The sequence below is a fragment of the Ambystoma mexicanum genome, chromosome 3q (assembly GCF_040938575.1).
Source record: "Ambystoma mexicanum isolate Mex_15411 chromosome 3q, UKY_AmexF1_1, whole genome shotgun sequence".
In the NCBI taxonomy this organism is placed as follows: domain Eukaryota; kingdom Metazoa; phylum Chordata; class Amphibia; order Caudata; family Ambystomatidae; genus Ambystoma; species Ambystoma mexicanum.
The window spans coordinates 1,058,445,778-1,058,468,132 of NC_090926.1; the positions used below are offsets into that span (position 1 = coordinate 1,058,445,778).

Below are 22,355 nucleotides of genomic sequence, written 5' to 3' on the forward strand. Positions count from 1 at the left end.
TAACATCCAATTGGACTCCTTTGGCACTGCATCTACTCTTTTTATTGACCTCAGCACCTCTCTATCCCTCTCCGTTCTCCCTTCTGGTCCAACACACTTTGCTGGACACACTCTGGACGGCCTCATCCAAGCCAACCTCCCTCTCATCTCCTCTGGTCACCCCTCTCTCCTGGTCAGACCACTCTCTTCTCTCCTCCCACCTGGGTCCCTATAGCCCTCTGACCGCACCTCCAAAAGCCATGTCAACCTTGTTCACGAACATCCACCCAATGAAACGAGTGTCAGCTGCTGCCTTCACTTCCACCTTTATCCCCCTCTGCCCCCCGAACTCAGACTCTACCACCGACACTGCTCTCAGAAACTTCCACCTGTCCATCACCAACACCCTTGACATTCTTGCCCAAGTCATGAGGATCCGCCTGAAACCCGCCTCCAAGCGCAACACCTCGTACGACTCCGAACTTTAAGCCCTGAAACGAAAGTACAGAGCGCGAAAAGGAAGTGGCCAACTTCAGGCTCACCCTCTGACAAACTGGCCTGCCGCCTACCCCAAAGGCAATACAGACTCTCTATCCGTGCCAAGAAAAGGGCTCACATTCAGGCACGGGTATCTGGTGCATCCAACAATGCTGAACTTTTCAAAATCTGCAGGGAACTAGCCAATCCTCCCACAGTCTCCTCCACCCCTATTCCTTCTCAGACTCTCTGCAACGCACTGACCACTCAAGTCACCACCAAAATTCAGGACATCCTGAACAGCCTTGTTCTCCAGCATGCGGTCTGGCATGGATTCACATGCTCATGAATATTCCCCGTCGTCAGGCTGGGAATCCTCGGTAAAGAAAAAATCAGTATCAGTTTCGATTCTGATCTGTCTTTCTTAGTAGTAACCAATCACTGATCTCTGGGTCATACTGCCCCCAGCCAATGACTTCCTTCTCCCTAAGCCCCTCCCCTGGCAGCTATCCTCAGATGTTTACTGCACGTTCAAGTGTTGGGAGTCCTCGTGCTTTAGCTCTCGAGCTTTTACTGCGTTTTTGCGCTTTTTCAGGAGATTTTCAAATTTTTTCGGTTTAATCGAACCTCAAGCTCCACCGTTTCTACTTCCGATAACGGGGACCCGTTTCAGAACTCTTCTACGCCCCTCAAGGGTGAAGTTTCCGTCGAGTTACGCTTCTTGGAGGATTCCAGAGGATCTGAGGCCTACCTCAACGGACATGGCGCAGGACAAGGGAAGCTCCATGCCCGGATCCAAGCTGTTCAGGTGCCATGATAGCCAGGGCATCCGAGCACTTCCAGCTCTGCCCTGAGGAACAGCAAGATCGTCGTTCCCGCCTCGCCGCCTGGCTGGAGAAGGGCACAGCAGGTGAGAAGGCGAAGAAAAAGTCTGAGCGGTCTTCTAAGTCCTAGGAGGGCGCCCCGGCGACGGGGGCCCAACAGAAGGCGAAGAGTCCGCGGGCACCGAAAGGTCAGGCTCTTCGGCTGCCAAGCAGGGCGCGACTTCCCCGGCACGATCAACCACGAGCCAGCGCTCTGGTTCGGGGAAGAGGAAGTCCGAGAACCTGGGTAAGCTTCTGGAGAGGCCCCGGTCGATCTCGAAGGGAGCCGAGGGGGAGCGAGGCGATGACCCTCCCCCCAAAGCAAAGGCCCAGGACGCACCTAAGGTGGTGAGGGCCTTGATCCAACCAGCAAAGGCCTCTATCGAGGTTGTTAAAGCGGCCCTGGCCAGTGGAGGCGGCCTCGGGGGAATCCTCTTTCCAGCCCATCGTTAAGAACCCCGTGAAGACCCCGGTGGAAAAAGAGGGGGGGGGGTAGTGGCCATTACGGACCCGGATTCAGCCTCCGAGGAGGATCTGGTGGAAACCGTGAAAGGCCTCAACGAGAGGTCCGAGAAGGTTCGATCCCAGGGGAAGGATCCTGCTGATGTGATCGAAGATAGCGACGATGGCGACGACGAGGGCCCAGTGGAGCAGCCATCCCGCCTGTCGCAGCCATTGCCCGAGCTCCAGGATAGCTCGGCGGTCATTTTTTTGGCAATCCAATCCTTATGTACTAAGATAAGGACGAGGTTACCACGGACCCCGACGGAGGATCCAGAACCTGAACTGTCAGGAAGCCCTCCAAACAAGTGGAAGAGAGACCACCCCGCACCGCCCTTCGTGCCCACAAGGCCTGTGGACCCCTCATCCCCCTCGCAAGACCCTCGGGATGATACGGCGACGGGGACGGACGACAATGCGGATTGCAAAATGTTTTCAAGGAGGACGAGCATTCGAGATGTCTCTACTGCCTTCATGAGGACAAGACGCAAGTGGAGAAGGACTGTGCGTTCTGCAAGAACCGAAGGGCTGGCTATCCTGAAGAACCCTTCCACGACACCCACCAAAAGGGACAGGTACGAGAAGAAGTACCAGGTCCCCGACGCCGCCCCTTGTGCCTCAGGGCCCAGCCTATGCCGGATTCGGTTGTCTCGGCAGCGGCCAAGAAGAAAGCGGCGGGTGCGGCGGCTTCAACTTCCACTTCCCCGCCAGACAGCGAGGCCAAGAAGTTGGACTCCATGGGACGACGAGTCATCTCGTCGGCGGCGACGACGATTAAGGCAGCCAATGCCTTAGCGATTGTGGCCCGTTACGACAGGGAGCTTTGGTTCAAGATCGCTCCCCTGCTAGACTTCCTACCGGACGACAAGAGGGCAGAGGCCCTACCGATTCTGCAGGAAGGTGAGGTTGCGTCGGATCACGCCATAACGGTGGCAACGGACATTGCCAATAACGGATTTCGCCAGCTGGGCAACAAGGTTTGCCTTCGACGACGAGGATGGCTCAAAGGGACGGACTTTCGACAGGACGTCCAGACCAGAGTGTTGGATATGCCGTTCGACGGCAACAACCTGTTTGGGAAGACGGTGGATGAGTCCCTCCAGGCCATCAAGACCGACACAGAGACAGCCAAAGCCCTAGGAGTCCTTCAGCAACGGCGGCCCTTTCGGAGCTCCGGAGGCAGACAGGGAGCCTCCAAAGGATCCAGCGGGGGCTCTTCTACGTACCGCCAGACGGCCCGCTCCTCGTCCCAGGAGGCCTACAGAGGTCACGGTAAGCAAGGAGGGTCTTGCTGCCGTCGTCATGGAGGTCAAGTCGGCAAGGCCTCTTCCAAGCAGGACTGAACCAGCCGTAGCGCTGGGCCCCCACCGAAGCACCCCGGTGGGAGGCCGGCTGACGAAGTTCGTCAGCGTGTGGGAGTCCATCTCCACGGACCATTGGGTGCTGGACACCCTGGCCCGCGGACACTCGCTACAATTTCAAAAGAAGTGTCCTTACATTCCTCCCGTGGCCAGGAAGGAGAATCACGTCCCTCAACTGCTCTTGTAGGTAAGGGCGATGCTCAAGAAAGGTGCCATCGAGCTCGTCCCCAAGAGGCTCCGGAGTATACTCAAGGTACTTCCTCGTCAGAAAGAAGACAGGCGGTTGGCGCCCCATCCTGGACCTGCGTCGGTTAAACAAGTACATCAAGGCACAGAAATTCAGGATGGTTACCCTCCAGCACATGCTGGGACAGCTGGAGGAGGGCGACTTCCTATCGTCGTTGGACCTGGAGGATGCTTACTTCCACATCCCCATTCTACAAGGACACAAAGTTCCTCAGATTCGTAGTCCAGGGGCGTCACTACAAATTCAGAGCCCTGCCGTTCAGATTAAAGTCGGCACCCAGGGTGTTCACCGAGTGCCTCGCACCAGTTACGGCGCGGCTGCGCCTGCAGGTGAACCATGTCTACCCCTACCTCGACGACTGGCTAATCCGTGCAAGGTCAAGAGAACTCGCTGTCGAACACACAGCGAGGACCGTCCGCCTGCTCACGGAACTGGGATTCGCCATCAACTACCCCAAATCCCACCTGGTTCCGTCGCAGGTGGCACTGTTTCTGGGAGCGAAGCTCGATACAGTGGAGCGATTGGCATCTCTGTCGGAAGAAAGGACGAAGGCCATTTTGGGCAAGGTGCAGCACCTGTTAGCCACGGATGTGGCCAGGGAGAAGTCCATCAAGTCCCTCCTCGGGATGATGTCCTCATGCATCTACCTTGTGCCCCTTTGCAGACTTCAGATGCCTCCGCTACAAGAGCTCCTCGACGCCCGCTAGATTCAAGCGGCGGGCAGCTTCCAAGACAGGATCCCGCTCGTCGAGGAGTTCCGTCGGGCGATTCTATAGTGGGGTACCCGTGCGCACCTCACGGCAGGCACGGACTTTCAGACCCCAGCGTATCAGGAGACAGTGACGATGGACGCTTCCCTGGAGGGATGGGGGGCCCACACCGGAGATCTCCACGCAAGAGGCCTCTGGCTCCCGGAGGAGAGGTCTCTCCACATTAACATCCTGGAGCTACGAGCTGTGTTCTGGGCGCTCAAATTGTTCCTTCCGTCCCTCAAGGTCAAAGTGGTGAGGATCTTCACCGACACCACCACCACGATATTCTACATCTGGAAGCAGGGAGGCACCAGATCTCCAGCCCTATCCAAGGAGGCCCAGGATCTGTGGCACTGGGCCGTCGCCCAGGGGATGTTTCTGGTTCCCTTCCACTTGACAGGAATAAAAAACACCATCGCCGACTCACTCAGCAGGGAGCTGCACTCGTGCCACGAGTGGGAACTACGCCAGGACCAGGTGGATCGGCTCTTTCAACGATGGGGCAAACCCCAGATCGATCTGTTCGCGACGGCGACGAACTCCAAGTGCCAGAGTTTCGCCAGCAGGTTCACACAGCCGAGGAGCATGGGCGATGCTTCTCTTTCCCTTGGGACGGCCTGTTCCTGTACGCGTTCCCTCCGTTGCCATTGCTGCTCTGTCTCATCAACCAGCTCAAGAGGTCCAGGTGCAGGATGATCCTTGTCGCACCGGCGTGGCCGAGACAGATCTGGTTCCCGGACCTTCTGGACTTGTCAACATTCCCACCTATCAAGCTGGCGACGGACGCGGATCTTCTCTCCAGAGAAGGAGGCGCCATTCTTCATCACGACCGGGAGTTGCTGAACTTGCAGCCTTGGCTCCTGCAGCACTAGAGTTTGGAGGATACGATATCCCGGCTGACTGCAGAGAGGTTCTTGCAAAAGCCAGGGCGTCCTCAACTCTCAAATGCTATGGACATAATTGGAAGAGGTTCTCTGTCTGGTGCCGTGCACAGAAGATTAACCCTCTGCGGATTACGGCCCCTCAAGTATTGCCGTACCTACTGTCCCTGCCCAAAGCTGGACTGGCTCACGCCTCCATCAAGATACATCTGGCTGCCATCTCCCGATACACCAGAACTACAGGACGGGCGTCCTTGTGGTCTCATCACCTGGTGAAGGAATTTATTAAGGGACTATTCCCATCGTTCACGCCGGTGAAGGCCCCTGCCCCGGCGTGGGAGCTCAACGTGGTGCTGACCAGGCTCATGGGGGGCCCCATTCGAGCCTATGCATTCGGCACCGTTGAAGTTCTTGTCGTGGAAGACAGCATTTCTTGTGGCCATCACCTCCGTACGACGATTGGGAGAGATCCAGGCCCTATCTTGCATGCCTCCATACTTGACTTTTCACAACACGAGGGTGGTGCTGAGGACACACCGCTCCTTTATGCCCAAGGTGTCATCGGACTTCCACCTCAACGAGCTCTTGGTGTTGCCAATTTTCTTCCCGTCACCTTCGTCGCAGGCCGCTGGACCTAGCTAGAGCGCTGAAGTTCTACGTGGACCGCACAAAGAGTTTTCGGAAGACATCACAGTTGTTTGTGAACTTTGGACCTGTGAATCAAGGGAAGGCTCTCTCGAAGGCTTCCATTTTGAGATGGCTCTCCGGCTACATCATGCACTGTCACCGGTTGGCAAACCGACCGCTGCCCGGCCGTCCGAGAGCCCATTCGACCAGAGCAATCGCTGCTACCATGGCGTTCCTGTCTGGTGTGCCCCTGCTGGACATCTGCAGGGCTGCTACGTGGAGGTCGACGCACACCTTCACAAGATTCTACTGCGTCGATCGGGACTCCAGGGAGGAGTCTAGGGTCGGCCAAGCAGTGCTGCGCGACCTGTTCGCTTAAGGTGAGCGTGGTGAGGAGGTAAGAGATGCTTAATGTTGAGTTTTTGTATTGCTTAATGTTGAGCCTGTTGCCACCTCCTGTGGTTCCTGTGGTTGTGCATGTGTATACTGCTATGTATTCTTATATTCATGAGCATGTGAATCCATGCCAGACCCCATGCTTGAGAAGGAACAAGGTTCTTACCTGTAACTGTTGTTCTCCAGCATGGATTCACATGCGAACCCTCCCTCCTTCCCCTCTGCGGCTCTTCACTTGGTCATATTGCCACTTTATGTGCTACCAAATCTGAGGATGGCTGCCAGGGGAGGGGCTTAGGGAGAGGGCAGTCATTGGCTGAGGGCAGTATGACCCAGAGATCAGTGATTGGTTACTGCTAAGAAAGACAGATTAGAAACGAAACTGATGCTGATTTTTTCTTTAGCGAGGATTCCCAGCCTGACGACAGGGAATATTCATGAGCATGTGAATCCATGCCAGACCCATGCTGGAGAACAACAGTTACAGGTAAGTAACTTGTTCCTTACTCGCCCTCCCAACCCATCCCTCGCTCCCTTGCATCCCTTGTCCACTCACCCTCCTCCTTCCGTCCTTCTCCTCCTTTGCCACACCTGAAGAAGTCACCAGAGTTCGCTCCATGAAGATCTCTTCCAAACTGGTATCCCCTTGCTCATCCAGAACCATCGAAGACAACATTGGCTCTCTTGCCCCTGCACCCGCTGATCTTTGCAACCACTCCTTTGCTATTGGGTCTTTCCTCCCCCCCTCCTCAAGCACTCTATTGTATGCCCCTCCTTAAAAAACCATCCGCTGACCCTACCTGTCCAGCTAGCTACCACCCTACCTCCATCACCTCCTTCCTGGGGAAACTGCTGGAGAAGTTGGCCTTGCCGCAACTCAACTTAGCTGGTCAAGTGGCACAGCGAGTAGAGCGCTCGCTTTGACATCCGTGCAGAGCCTGCTAACCCAGGTTCGAATCCCGGCAGGGCCAAACTCAGCCTTTCATCCTTCAGAGGTCGATAAATGAGCACCACACACCGTGGGTAATAATAAGCAGCGCTCAGATACCTGAGGGTTCGTAGCGCTATATAAATGCGAAATTATTATTATTTATTATTTAACTCTCACACTGAACTTGTTGCTGGTCTCCATGACCATCACTCTGGTTTCCGAACATCCATAGGCACGGAAACTGCTCTCCTGAACACCTGTGAGAACTGCTCACACCCCTGGATTCCATCTCTGCAGCGGTCCTCATCCTTCTGATCTCTCCTCTGCCTTTGACACAGTCAACCACCCCATCCTCATACAAAGGCTCCACGACACCCTTGGTATCTCTGAGCGGGCACTGGACTGGCCGACGACCTTCCTAACTGACCACTCCTCCCAAGTCATCCTGGGCACCTTCTCCTCTCCTACTTCCTTCTCCACCTGTGGTATCCCCCAGTGCTCTATCCTCTCGCCTTGGCTCTTCAATATCTACCTTACTCAGCTGGCACTCCTCATCTTCTTCTGCCCCAACCTCCAGTGTTACGTAGATGACACACAACTCTTCTTCACACTTCCAACTGACCCTCTTGTACCTTCCCTCATCCCTAACTGCGTATCTGCCATTCAGACCTGGTGCACTTCCAATGATCTCTGCCTCAATGCCAGCAAAACGGAGATCCTTCCGATTTAGGACCCCTGCTCCCGACTGCTTCCCTTCACTCTGGCCTTCCTCCATGGGCTCTTCCTCTGTTCCTTCTTCTGAAGCTAGAAACCTTGGAGTCATCTTCGACTCCTCTCTCTCCTTCCTTCCTCCCTCCTGCTCAGGACATTGCTACGAATTCACACTTTCAGCACTTCCATCTCAAAGGAATTCTACCTTTTCTCACCTTCCCCCGAAGCTCAGTTTTACCCGAGCCCTGGTTCTCTCAAGGCTTGACTATTGCATTAGCTGCCTCCTGAATCTACCTTCTTCCACTCTGCAACCCCTCCTGCTAATCCAGAATAGGGCAGCAAGACTAATCATTGGCCTCAAGTCCAGGGACCGCATCTCTCCTGGCCTAAAAAGTGTTCACTGGCTCCCGGTTGCTTCACAAATTAAATTCAAATCCCTCTATAAACATCCACAAGGCTGTCTGGAGCTAGGGACCACGCTATCTGCAACTTTCTCTTACTAAATATTCCCCCTCTAGACCTCTGCGCTCCTCTGGTACCAACTCTTTTTGTGTAAAGCGTTTCACTAACCAGAGGGCAGGAGGTTAATCACTTTCCTCAGCGGACTCTCTACTTTGGAATATCCTCCCTCTTCATCTTGAGAAGCTCCTCAAGACTTTCCTCTTTACCTCCCCCCCACTTCTCTCCTTTGCTAATCTCACAGTTGCTTGTTTGGTGTCCAGAGCCGTTATGCATCCTCGGTGCACTGACCTCACACAACAAATCGCCCCCATCTTCTGTCTATCCTCAGCACGCGCCTCGGCACACCCTCCATCCTGGAGGCTCGCACTTACCATACATGGCACTTCACCTGTTGCTCACCCACGAACACCCCAGCACCTACCACCATTCCCCCTCCCTTCTGCACTTCCACGTTCTGAACACTCATAATGCATAGTAGGTGCGTCCTCCCCCTGCTGCCCCCCCCCACTGTATTTAATATTCTTTTAATGTATTTTTAATGTTTCTCCTCCCCATCTCCCCTCTCTGTTGTCTTGTGGGCGCTTTGAAACAGAATTTACTTGCTGTATAAGCACCTAACAATCAAGCAAGCAATAAATAAGTTGAAGTGAATGAAATAGCTCCGGCAAGACACTTAATCTGGAAACAGTCTGGTAAAGGTGTGGGACTATTTGGGGTTTGGCTCATAACGATCGAAGCCGGAATTTTGTGAACCCATTGACCAGAATGTGAGTTAATAACCTCCAATGATAGATTCATATCTTTTTCCAAAAAGGCTTGTTGAACAGCATCGCTTGTTGTTAATAAGTCATGCACTTTGTGAAGATTCTCCTCCATCATAGTAAGTTTGAGAGCGTTCCCAGTAACTGTATCTTTGTTTTTAAAAAAACCTTTATTTATTGTTGCACACATGTACGACACATATACATCTTATACCATATTCAGAACTTTCACATTTTCTGTAACTACGAAAGCATATCATTCCATGTATTCATTTTCAGCTTTGTCAGCTAGGTATTGTTTATATCTGGCTCATATATTTCTAGGTCTAGTAGCTACTTGCAGTGAGTATGTTTCTTCATTGTCATTTGTCCAAACCATGTCTCTGTCCCAGTCTTCCTTCGCTGGGGGATTGTTGCTCTTCCATTTCAACCGTATCGCCCTTTTGGCTAGTAGTAAACTCACATTCAGTAATTTCCGCCATGTTGGGTTCATTTTCCCCATTGCCCCCAATAGACACAGCATCAGCGACCATTCAGTAGGCTGTTGGGCCATCTCATCTAGTGCTGTGCACATTTCTGCCCAGTATTCTTTCAGTTGTATACATGACCAAAACATATGGAAAGTATCACCTCCTCACAGCGACATCTCGGACATGTACTTTCTGCTGTGGGATATATGCGTTTCAGTTTAGCTGGAGTGTAATGTATCCTGTGAACGACCATGTAGTGGATTAGTTTATATCTTGTGTCGCATGATATGCGTTTGGTCAGAGCACATATTTGTGTCCATCCAGTGTCGCTGATCAGGTGTCCCAGATCTTGCTCCCACTTAGTTTTGGCACTGTCACTGCGAGCGGGTCTGGGTAATGGTCTTGTAAAGTGTAGATGCTGATCTCTTCCCTTTCCCTGCTGTGAACATATAGCCCAGTCCCAGATTTATTGTTGGTTCTGCTGGAAATTCACTCCATAGCTTAGCGATGGCGGACCTTATCCCCATGTATTGCATGTTGTGTTTTGGCTTGTCACCTATTATATCTTTAAGGATTTCCAAAGTCACGAAGCGTTTGTCTGGAAACAATTGTCCCCATTGGACAATTCCCTTAGCGCCCCAATGTGTGGATGCTTCCGTATCTAGAGTAGGGGTATATGGTGAGTGCCCCAGATTGGCATGCTTGGGTGATATAGCATATCTGTACCCTATAAATCGGCAATTCTAGCCCAAGCAGTAGCTGTGACTAGTTAGGGTCAATGGTATTATGTAGTTTAGGGTGTGATGTCAGGTTATGGAGTAGTGTGGTAGATTTCGGTACGGGGGGTTCATTTAGTGTTCCCTTAGGGCTAAGGAATTCTGTCGGCCATTGAGCGGCGTAGTGTGCTTGAGCTGCCAGGTAGTAGAGTTCAAATTCTGGTGCTGCCAAACCTCCCTGTAAATATTGGTCGGTTAGTACCCTCCATCTCAGTCTGGAGTGTCCGCCCCATGTGAATGTGGTGCATGCGCTTCCTAATTTTGTAAATAGTGCCCTGCCTGGCCATACCGGAACGATGCTAAATAGGTAGAAAAGTTTAGGAAGAATTATCATTCTTATGAGGGCGATTCTCCCCATCATCGATATTAGCAGGGCACTCCAGAGTGCCATTTTAGCACACAGGGCATCAGCAAGGGCATTGTAATTCAGCGTGCGGGACAACTGCGCTGTCCTAGCCACATACACCCCCAGATATTTGATGTGTACCGGACTCCATATAAGGCCATAAAGGTCAGTAGGTTTAACCGTAGCCTCCGTAAGTGGAAAAATCTCTGATTTATTAGCATTGAGTTTCAGGCCAGAGTACTAGCCGAAAGTTTTGACCGCTGCTAAGGCCTTCCCAAGTGTGCGTTCTGGGTTCTTTAAATATAATAGAATGTCATCGGCATACAGTGTAATAATTTCCAGCTTGCCTTCCAACCACAATCGGTGTGAGGCGTATCGGGTCGTATCGAGTATGTCCTGCCAGGGGCTTTATCACTAGTGCAAATAGGAGGGGGGACAGTGGGCAACCCTGGCGGTTTGCTCCCTAATAGCTCCAGTAGTTCAGATAGTGTGCCGTTGATGCTTATCCTAGCGTAGGGGCTAAATAAAGAATTTTGACCCATTTAACGAAGTTCAGGTCAAACCCATAGTTGTGTAGGACCCTGAATAGGAATGGCTAGTACACAGTGACAAATGCCACCCCTTGTCTCTTCCGGTATCACCGTTAGAATCTTTTGGCAGCGTCTGATATTTGTTGTAGTGGATCTGCCCATTATGAATCCCGCTTGATCCTCGTGGACCATATACGGCATTAACGGGGTTAGTCGAGTGGCCAGGATCTTCGCGAAGATCTTGGCGTCAGTGTTTATTAACGATAGTGGTCTGTAATAGCCACATTCTTCAGGAGGTTTCTCTGGCTTGAGCAGCAGAGTAACGACCGCTTCTCTAGTGGTTTCAGGTAATTCCCCTTTTTCTAAAGCTTCTGACCATACAGCATATAGTTTGGGAACTAGGAGCTGGTTAAATTCTTTGTAGAACTCCGCACCAAGGCCATCAGTGCCTGGTGCTTTCCCATTGAGTAGGGCTTTTATAGCTTCGGATATCTCCGCTTCAGAGATCAGGGCTTCAAGGGCCTCCTTAGTGGCGTCTGCTAGCACTGTTGTTGGTATTTGGGATAGATATTGATATATTTCTGCATCAGTGGCATTGCTCTGTGGGGAATATGTGTTTGTAGAAGTTGTAAAATGCCCCCTCTATTTCATTTCTATTCGTCGTCACAGTACCATTGTTTCGTGTTATACATGGGACACTCAATCCAAGTCCACCCCTCCCCCCCGTACCATCATAGCCAGTAAGCTCCCAGGGTGCTCACGCTCCCCATATCGCCAAGCTACTGCAGGCCTGTCAAAGTACGGGATCTCTCGATCAGCTGCTTCTCCGAATTCGTCCAGGTTGGTCTTAATGTCTAGTCCCAGTTGTGCAGACAGTGGTTGTGCGTACAGATTCTGTTTATAAGCGATGTCTGTTTCACGGCGCTCTAGATCCCTGTGGATATCTTTCAGCACACCAAATTCAGTGGACATCGCTGTGCCTCTGATGCACACTTTATATGCCTGCCATAATGCCGCATGGCTAGTCACTGAACCTTCATTGATTTCGAAGTATTCCCATATGTGTTGGGCTAACGTTGTCCTGTAGACCAGGTATTGTAGTGCCGCTGGTTTAAGCCTCCAAGAGGGTCTGTTTATTTTAATCTCGGGGATCCATAGTGATAACTGTATAGGTGAGTGGTCGGAGTATGCCCTGGGATAAATGTGAGTGTCAGAAATCCAACTTAGTACCTTGTGGGATAGCAGCCACACGTCTATTCTGGAGTGCATATCATGCACCGAGGAGTAGAACGTGTATGCCTGTTTGGTGGTGTTTAAGGAGTGCCATGCATCCCTGAGGTTCAGTTTGGCCATGTGGGTGAGTATCATTTGGGCCGCACTGGTCAATGCCCTTGGCTGGTCCAATGTGCGGTCCAGGATAGTGTTTATATCACCTCCGCATACCAGATGGGCCGTGGGGAATTTCTCAAGCTTCCCGAATAATGTGGAGAACCCACCGGGGTCATCTATATTTGGGCCGTATATATTGAGTAGTACCACCTCTGTCTTGGAGGGTGCCATGCACCATGACATATCTGCCCTCAGGGTCACTTTCCGTGTTGAGACCTGCAAATGGTATGGTTTTATGTATTAGGGTTGCCACTCCCCTAGCGGGACTAGATTACGATGTGTAGTATTGTTGTGGTCCCCAATTTGTGGCAGGCTTGTTGGCCACATGTTATAGTAGGTGGGCTTCCTGCAGGAATACTATCTTCGGGCCTAGTCTGGTGATAAAAGCCATACGTTTCCTTTTCTTTATCTGGGATCCCAGCCCTCGGACATTCCAGCTCAGCATTTTGATATCCTCTTCCCCCGTTTTAGCCATCATCTTGCTGCTTTATGTGGTTGTGGTTAGCATGTTCTGTTTTCGCCATGAGTATGTCTGTGTCAGTTCTCGGTACTTGTGTGCTTTTTATTTTAACACTACCTTCCACCAATGCGTACCCCAACAAACTTGTCCCGCTCCCCTCCCCCACCCTCATAGCTCCCTGAACTTTAACTATGCCCTTAGAACCCTCGCTTTCCCCTCCCATAACTTGATGTGCACCTACTACAGGGGGTTCTGTCGCGACATTCCAGGCCGCGGTGGTTAGTGCTCCTTGTTATTCGGGCCAGTTCCGCTTGTTGTTGCTCAAACTCGTTATGAATGGTGGAAGTGCCCTCATTACTGATATCAATAGTTGAACTGTGTAGTTTTAGTCCTTACATACTACCCACTCGGGGGAATTCTCACCCGCTCATTATTGTTTCTTCATCTTGCTTTTTATCATTGTGATCACTTGGTGATTTAGTAGTCCTCTTCGTTTGTTGGCTGATGAGATGGTAATGGGATGTTAGCTTCTACGAAGTTTGCTGCCTCCTTGGGGAATGTAAAGAAGTAGGTTTTATTCTGGTATTGTAGCCTGAGCCTTGCCGAGTATAACATCATGTAGGGAATGTGTCGTTCTCGCAGTTGTTTCTTGACCCCAGTAAATGAGCGTCGTTGCTGCTGTACTGCCAGCGCGTAGTCGGGGAATATGCGTATAGTATTGGCCTCCCATCTCAGTTCTTGCTTCTCTCTAGCTGCTTTTTTTTTTTTTGTATTTGGTTCAATTACAAAATGCAGAACCTTTACAAAAAAAAATATAAAACCTTAAAAGACAATTACAAATCTTTAAAATTTGCATTTACATTCGAATTTACATTCATATTACAGTTAAAGAAGAGAAGGGAAGTTATCGCAACTCATGCTAAATCCATCTACTTGTTAAAACTTAGAAGTTATTTTTCAATGTGCTTACATAAGCTGACCAACTCAAAGACCAGAGGTTTATGCGTGCCTTGCATCATGCAAGTCCATAGGAATTGCAAGCAGTCCTCAAAATCGATGTTCACAAATTTCATCAAACGGTTAGTGCGCATTGCTTGAAAATGAGGACATTCAAGAATGAGGTGTTTCATAGTTTCTAAAGACTCGTTACATGAAGCAAAGCGACATTTAACTTGTTTGGGTTCATCATTAGTACTCCAATTAGCAATTCTTTCCCTAGTATGATATAAATTCATTCTGTACCATATGTAAGCTTTTCTCATGTGGTTGCAGGGAAATAAAACAACATGATCAAATCTCGGTATACGTTGTTTGAGAAATGCGCCATACTCTCTATACATCTTATAACTAGATATACTTTCTATAGTCATCCGCCAGTCTTGTTCTAAAAGCTTCTTTTTTGACGTAAGCTGGACGTGTATGGACATCTTCGATTGAAATACATAAGTATTCAGTAAATGTTGCATTTTAAGTTGATATTGGGCAAAAGACGCCAAATTGGTGGAATCCAACCTTTCGTGAAAATCCTCATATAATGAATTTTTTGGAGGAAAGTGGATTTTTTCATAGCGACATAATTGACGCCATTTCCAACGTCCAGATAGAGGCACAAGCCCGAACTCGTGGCGAATGACTGCATTTGGTATGGACATTGGAAGATGCATAGTGCTCTTTATCATCGTCCCCTGGATACAATTTTAAGGTTGCACTCATGTCACACAGGCAGATGTCGAGAGAATATAGGATGACACTTTCTATTTTTAGAGTCAGAAAAACAAGCATTGGGGTTAATGAAAACTTACAGAGTTTTGAGTAGATAATTTTTAGTTGGGACAGTAATGGATGGGTCTTATTTTTGATGAAGTCTGTCCAGACTTTAATTGAATTTTGGGATAGAAGATTATAACCCAAATAAATTGCACTAATAGAGCTCGAGATTTGGGTATTCATAATCTCCCATCGATATCCCTTGCAATTTTGTTTAGTGCCAAATTTCAAAATAGCAGTTTTTTGCAGGGTTTGGTGTTAAATTATGAGCCACTGCAAATTCTTCAAACAGAAGGAGCATCGTTTGTAGACCCGCGGGAGTAGGATCAACGATGATAATATCATTTGCAAACGCAATCCATTTTAAGCGCAGAGAGCCAACTTTTACAGAAAACATTGCTATGTTCCCATTCTTTATCGAGATCTGAGAGATATAAATTAAAGAAAGTGGCTGCGAGGTTACAACCTTGCTTAAGCCCGATAGATGTTTTAATGGGTTCCGTGGTTCTGCCATCGGCCGAGATTTTAATTTTATAGGAGGTGTTAGTGTGGAGTTGAATGAACCAGTAGAGTAGCAAAGAAGTAATTCCCATGGTTCTCATTTTATTCCACAAGATATTGCGTACTACGTTATCAAACGCTGCCATCATATCTATCATGGCTATATAGACAGATTGAGAGTTCTTTCCTCTTGTGCTATCTATCATATAAGCCATAATAGCATTGTTCAAAGAAGTACTCGTTCCCTTCCTAAAGCCTATTTGGTATCTCGAATACAGATAATTTTCCTCTATGAATTTTTCAAGATCGAAAAGGAGGAGAATGGCAAACAACTTCGCATCCATATCAATCAGAGAAATAGGTCTATAATTCTGCAGAAGGGTAGGATTACCCTTTTTAAAATAGGAACAATATTTGCAGTAGTCCATGTCGGGGGAATCACCCCGGTGTTAATAATGGAATCAAATTTAATTTTCAAAAAACATACCTAAAACTCAGGGTCAGCTTTATAGAGACATGGGGGAAGGCCTCAGGGCCTGCAGATTTGGAGTAAGATAGTCTTGAAATAGCCCATTTGAGATCTGTCAATGACCATTCCAATCGGGCAATCTTACTATAGCATAGCTGCACATCTGGAACATCCTCAAATTTAGTTGGAATATGAAATGTAGCTGTTATATAATCCTGCCATACTTGATCCGCTATACAGTTATGAGTGGCCAGTGCAGAGGGTTTGTCACCACTCGTAATAGTGCGCCAGATTACACGAATGTCATGAGATGTAATAGCTTTTATGAGATCACAATTCTCCCTGTTATATTTGAGGATGCGGGCATGTCTACGATTCCGCTTATAGGCCTTCAGAATTTGCAGCCGCTTATTTTGGCGGAGCAATGTTCCCGGGGAGGTTGTTTTGAGCTGTCTAAGAGCCTTGTTTTTCTCTCTTTTTAGCAGCTTGCAAGTAGAGTCAAAGGGATGGGGGTGATTGACCCTAATATATCTTTTGCTAAAAACAATCAATGCTCTATTAATCAATTCTGAATAAGAGTTCATCATTAGCATTTCTTTATTCGTATTTTGATGGCTGAGTACTCGTATCTCATCCGAAACGTACTTAACAAATTGCAGGCACAAATTATGGTTCCATCTAATAGATATTTGTGGGCGATCAATCTCTACTAAGGCCAAAGCTGGCTCACAGGCTAGAAGTTCACATTCCAGATTAAGCGTGCAAGAAATTTGTCCATGGTCACTCACTGAAATTTGATTAATCTGTAGAGGTGACGTAAGCGAGGCTAGAATTCCCGTAATGTATATGAAATCTATTGTTGAAGTTCGGGTCCCTCGAGACCAGGTAATTTGTGCTTTCCTATCCATATTTACTATCATATCCATGTCCCAGTCACCAAGTAAGTCTCTAAATTTCACACCCCTTCCACGTGATAAGTAAGAAGATTTAAAAATACCACTCTCACTCAAATCCCTACAATCACAATTGAAGTCCCCACCGATGATAATTTCTAAAGGCTGGTGTTTGCTGGATATTTCTTCTAAGCAATCATCAAGTTCGTCCAGCATTGCATCAATCGTAATACTGGTAGCTACCCCAGCTACTTGTCCACTCACCCCACTCCCAAGAGTTTGGTGGTTCAGGCGGCTAGGGCCACCTAGAGGCAGGCGGCATACCCTACCATCCCTCCTGAGAGGGCCGCCAAACGCTTCGAGGGTTGGGCACGCAAGGTGTTTTCTGCGGGGAGTATGGCGCTGAAATCGGCCGACTCCACTTGTGCCTTGGCAAGATTTTCACACACTCTGTGGAACTGTTTCTCTTGCCGCTGAGCATATTCCAGAAGGGGAAGAAATGGATGGGTTCCTTGCTCTCGTGCAAGATGGCAAGGATGCCATGTGTGAATTCCTTCAGTCGGGTTTGGACATGGCCGACAGTGTTAGTCGGTCCATGGCTGCGAGCACCGTTATGCGCAGATTTGCGTGGTTGCGGAAGTCTGGTTTTGCCCCGGATGTGCAAGCCCGTCTTTTGAACATGCCCTTTGATGGCGCGCATTTGTTTGGCAACAAGGCTGATGAGAGTCTTGAGGTTGCAGACCTCTAAAGATGCAGTGAAATCTTTAAGCGCAGCCATGCGTCAACCTCTGCCTTTTCGTCTTAGGGGTCAGCAGTGGAGGGGAGGTTCTTTTCGTTACTACTCCTCCTTTGGTACAACGAGAGGAGACAGCAGTCAAAGGGGTCAGCGTAAAAGTACCCGTGGTGGTCAGGGAAATAGAGGTGCCAAAGCCGCTCAGGCAGCTGCCTCTTTGCCATCAGGCACTGCCGCAGCCGCTCCAAAACAGTCATGAGGCCATGTCCCATGGTTTGCCAGTTGGAGGCAGTCTCAGCATCTCGAAGAGTGGCGAGCCATTACTTCGGATGGGTGGGTTCTGGATACAATCGCCCACGGCTACTGCCTTCCCTTCCTAAAGCGTCCTTGCGATAATCCACTGGGGTATCTTTCTTTGAAGCTTTCAGATCCGCTCCTTGTGGAGGAGATCTTGACCCTGCTAGAGAAAGGCACTATAGAACTGGTGCCTTTAGCAGAGAGGAACAAGGGATGGTATTCCCCATATTTTTCGATTCCAAAGAAAGACTGGGGATTGAGACCCATCCTGGACTTGCGTTGGTTGAACAAACTTCTCTAGAAGGACAAGTTCAAGATGGTCACTCTTTCTCAAGTCCTCCAGGCCCTTCAACTTCAGTATTGGTTGGTGTCTCTGGACCTACAGGATGCTTACTTTCATGTGCCGATTCATCCCAAGCACAGAAAGTTCCTGGGGTTTGCGGCTGGTGACTCGCACTTTCAGTTTTGGGTCCTGCCATTCGGATTGACCTCCGCCCGAGGGTCTTCACCAAGCTAATGGCGGTGGTGGCAGCGCATCTCAGGCGAGGAGGGATTCACGTCTACCCCTACCTGGATGACTGGCTGATCCGTGCGCGCTCTCCCGAGCAAGCATTGGCTCGCCTCGGTCTCACATGCCGCTCCCTCCACGGGTTGGGCTTCTCCCTCAATTTTAAGAAGTCACATCGGACACCTTCCCAAGAGCTCCAGTACATCAGGCTGTGTTAGATACGTCCTTGGAATGCTCGCCTCCCAAGGTGAGGGCTCATCACATTGTGCAGATGGTGGACAGGTTTCAACGTGCCCAGAGTCTCCCGGCTTTCGAGGTTGCTCGGCCTCATGGCATCCTGCATTTTTCTGGTGCCAGAGGCTTGGCTGAGGATGGTATCCCTGCAATGGGTCCTCAAGATGCAGTGGTCACAATTCTCTGGCAAGATGTTGGATCCCGTTCAGATTCCACTCTCGGTCTCCCAGGATCTGCTGTGGTGGGCCAACGAAGGGAACCTGATGAAGGGGGAGCTCTTTTGGCAACTATGGCCGGAGTTGACTGTAGTGACAGATGCTTCCCTCACAGGATGCGGTGCTGATGCCATTGCGTTGACCGCCAGCGGCCGTTGGTCTCAGTCAGAGTATAAACTCCACATCAACCTGTTAGAGCTGAGGGCCATCAGGCTAGCCCTGAAGACTTTTCTGCCGTCTGTGCGGGGGAAGAGTGCCCTGATCATGACGGACAACACAGTGGCCATGCATTACCTCACCAAAAGGGTGGGTAGCGTCACTCCCGTTGTGCAGAGAGGCAATGTAGCTCTGGTTCTGGGCCATCCAGCAGGGAGTTTCGCTCTTGGCAGTTCATCTGGCCGGAGACGAAAATGCGGTGGCATATGCTCTCAGCAGGCAGAGCACAATCGCTCACGAGTGGGAGTTGGCTCACGGTGTCCTTCTGGAGATCTTTGCCCTTGGGGGACAAGTGGATCTCTTTGCCACCAGTGCCAACCGGAAGTGCGAGGGAATTTCCTCCGAGAGGAGCCTTAAGAGTCTCATTCGTAGTGGATTGGTCATTCCCACTGCTGTATGCGTTTCCGCCAGTCCCAGTCATTCCTCAAGTGTTACGGAGGTTTCGGAACCCGCATGATCCTCATTGCTCTGGATTGGGCCAGCAGAGCGTGGTACCCGGACCTTCTGGAGATGTCCATCTGTCCTCCACGCCGTCTTCCCTATCGAGCGGATCTGCTCTCGCGAGAGGGGGGTCAGGTTCTCCATTCAGAGATCAGGACTCTCAACCTTCACGCTTGGTATCTGACAGGTTGAGATAAAAGGATTGGGACCTCCCGGTTGATGTGATGGAGGCGTTGCTTCCGGCCAGAAGGCCAGCAACAAAATCCCTGTACCGTTGGCGTAGGTTTTGCGACTGGTGCAGAGGACAAAATGTTGATCCTTTTTAGAGTTACTTTCCTATGGTTTTGTCTTTCTTACTTTCTTTGGCCCACAGGGGCCTTCAAGTAGGTAATATTAAAGGTTACCTGGTGTCGCTGTCTATATTTAAGCGCTCGTCCGATGAATGTTCTTACTTTAAGATTCCTTTGATTTCTTAAAGGACTGACTAATGTGTTCCCGCCGTCCCCTTTCCGGGTGGCGGTTTGTGATTTGGTTTTGAAATTGGGTGCTCCATTTCAACCTTTGCACTCATGAGATTGTTGTCCTTCAAGACAGTGTTCTTGGTTGCGGTTATTTCTGCTCGCAGAGTGAGTGAATTACAGACACTTTCATCTAAGCCACCCTTTCCTATATTCCACAAGGACAGGGTTGTACTACGGGTACGTCCTTCCTTTCTACCTAAGGTAGTATCTTAATTTTTTTGAGCCAGAAAGTGGTTCTTCCTTCTTTCTATCCTCCTCCTCATCCTGGTAAGGAAGAGGAGCGACTCCATAGGTTGGATCCTAGGAAAGCTCTAAGCTTTTATATTTCTAGGATGTCCAGGGTCAGAGTGGACAATCAGCTCTTTATGGAATATGCTGGACACCGATTGGGCCAGGCTGTTACCAAACAGACCTTGTCCAGGTGAATTATCCCCACCATTACTGAGTGTTACCGATTGGCGGGTAAGGACCCTCCTGAAGGGTTGCGAGCTCAGTCTACTAGGGGCGTGGCTACTTCCACCGCCCTCCAACGGGGGAATATTTGTGATGCAGCCACATGGGCTTCTATCCACACCTTTGTTAAACATTACTCCCTGGATATGATGCCTGGTCAAGATATGGCCTTTGGTAAGGCAGTTCTTTATTCCGCCATCTGATTGGATATTCTAAATTTGTTTCCCTCCTCCATTATTTCTTGTACTGCTTTGGGAGTCTGTCAAAGATGTGGAATACGTTGGTCACAATCCAATCCATTCGAAGAAGTAGTTACTTACCAACTGGTAACATTCTTTCGATTGGATGTTCCCCCAACGTATTCCACATCGCCCTCCCATCCTGCCCCTCTGGAGAATTTCCTATGCGATTGCAGCGTACATTTCAGCAAGGCTATGTGCAGTCCTGCAGGCATTGGATTGGTGCCACACGTTCTGAGGGAATAAACATAAACTCAGGCTATGGGTGCCGTGCGTCCTATTTATAACATCCGGTGACGTCGCCCTCGCTGGAGGCCTTTGTAATCTTATGATTGGCTCTATTGTTAATCCATATTTACAACAGATCCAATCACCTGCATTATTTAATTTATTTATTAGTATTGCTTTCCACAACATTACTTCCAATAGGAAGCATACTTCCAATGTATGGTGGAACTTCATATGCTATGTCCACCGTATTGAAAAATGTCATGCTTTTTCTGTTAATTGTTTGCACAAATTCAACAAAAAATAGAATGTTTTATCCAATACCTTAATAATACTGAATAAGGATGATTAATTATGCAGCACCGATATCACTGTATTTAGATATCATTTGCCCTTTCCTCTACCTTTCTATTGTATGCTGTCTAGTTTGTCTCCCCTTTACCTCTCATTCTCAATTCTCAAAATAACTTCTTTACGTTCTACACATTAAACCTGTTAAATTTTAAATTGTTTAATGTTCTATAAAACTAGAACATTGTTCATACCCTATTTTTTTGTTTTATCTGTAAATTAATATATTTTGTGCCATAGAGTCTAGAAACAAACAATTTGCTGAAGGAGTGTCAGTGGCCCTAGACTTACTGCGAAGTGCCGCAGGCATGATGTAGAGGTGATTGTCGAAACGCCATTCTGATAAATCACCCTTACAGAGTTCTGAGGCGCACGAGAACACACAGAACTCTCCAACTCACTCTGCTCGCGGAGTGAGCATATATGTGGCGAAGCTGCCTCCTCCAAGAGCAATTGCCAGCAAAAAAAGATTCATCCTTACAAGAGCCCAGGAACGAAAGACAGAGTTTCCTCCCGAACACACAGAACACTCCGACCTGTCCCTATTCACCATAATAGGTGGCCTCACAATATTCACCCCGAGGACTGATTTTAGAAATCCATCTGAACAGTCACATGCCCATTTTAGTTCCCTCTTTGCCATTGTCTTATATTTATACTGGTGCATTGACCATCTGGCCTAGTCAATTCATATTCTGACTGTCTTGGTCGGGCCCTGGCTCAGACTCTCCTCCAAGGTTGCTATTAGGATGAAAGTCCTAAACTGTGACTCAGTGAGGTCTTTCATTTTTACTACCTCGCCACCTCAGAATTCAGGCTTACAGTGTTTTTTTTGAGTAAAGGAATATCCACGTAGTTAACTTCATATCTTGTTAAGGGTAAAACATGTTGGTGATGTCACAAGGAATTACTACAGGTGTAACTAGTCTCTAGGAGCTATTTGTATACGCTACTATGACTGAGGTTATTATTGTGGATAACGTTTACAGTTTACTCTTTGTAGAATATGATGGCGGCTCTTCCAGGTCAAGACCCATCACTCAACACCCTGCCCAACCAGCAGCAGTTTGTTCCTGGCCAGCAACCCATGTATCAGCAGGTGAGATAGAAGCTCATATTGTCCTCTTTCTGTAGTGCTGTGAGCCTCTTTACTGTAATTTCTGCATGCTCTGCGCACACTGAGTTGTTCTGGATGCCTTGTTAGGAAAGATTTTTCTTTTTACCCCTCATTTTGTGAGAACCTCAATATCGGCTGACATTCTAGTGTTTCCTGACCCTTTTTTTGGCAAATGAGTTCCTTTTATTCCCCACTTGCCACTTTTCCTTTTATGACTCAGTTTCTTCTGCCCTGTACTAGTCAGCCTTCAGT

The 22,355-nt window shown here is 48.9% G+C and overlaps 1 protein-coding gene across 4 annotated transcripts in view; it reads left to right on the top strand.

The window, feature by feature from the left end:
* Nucleotides 1–22,355, top strand: part of HGS (hepatocyte growth factor-regulated tyrosine kinase substrate) — a 793,272-nt gene that overhangs the window by 687,081 nt on the left and 83,836 nt on the right. For all 4 annotated transcript variants that reach the window (XM_069655261.1, XM_069655264.1, XM_069655262.1 and 1 more), the window contains one exon: nt 21,990–22,085. In XM_069655261.1, coding sequence (XP_069511362.1) covers nt 21,990–22,085 — 96 coding nt within the window. The remainder of the gene's footprint in view (nt 1–21,989; nt 22,086–22,355) is intronic.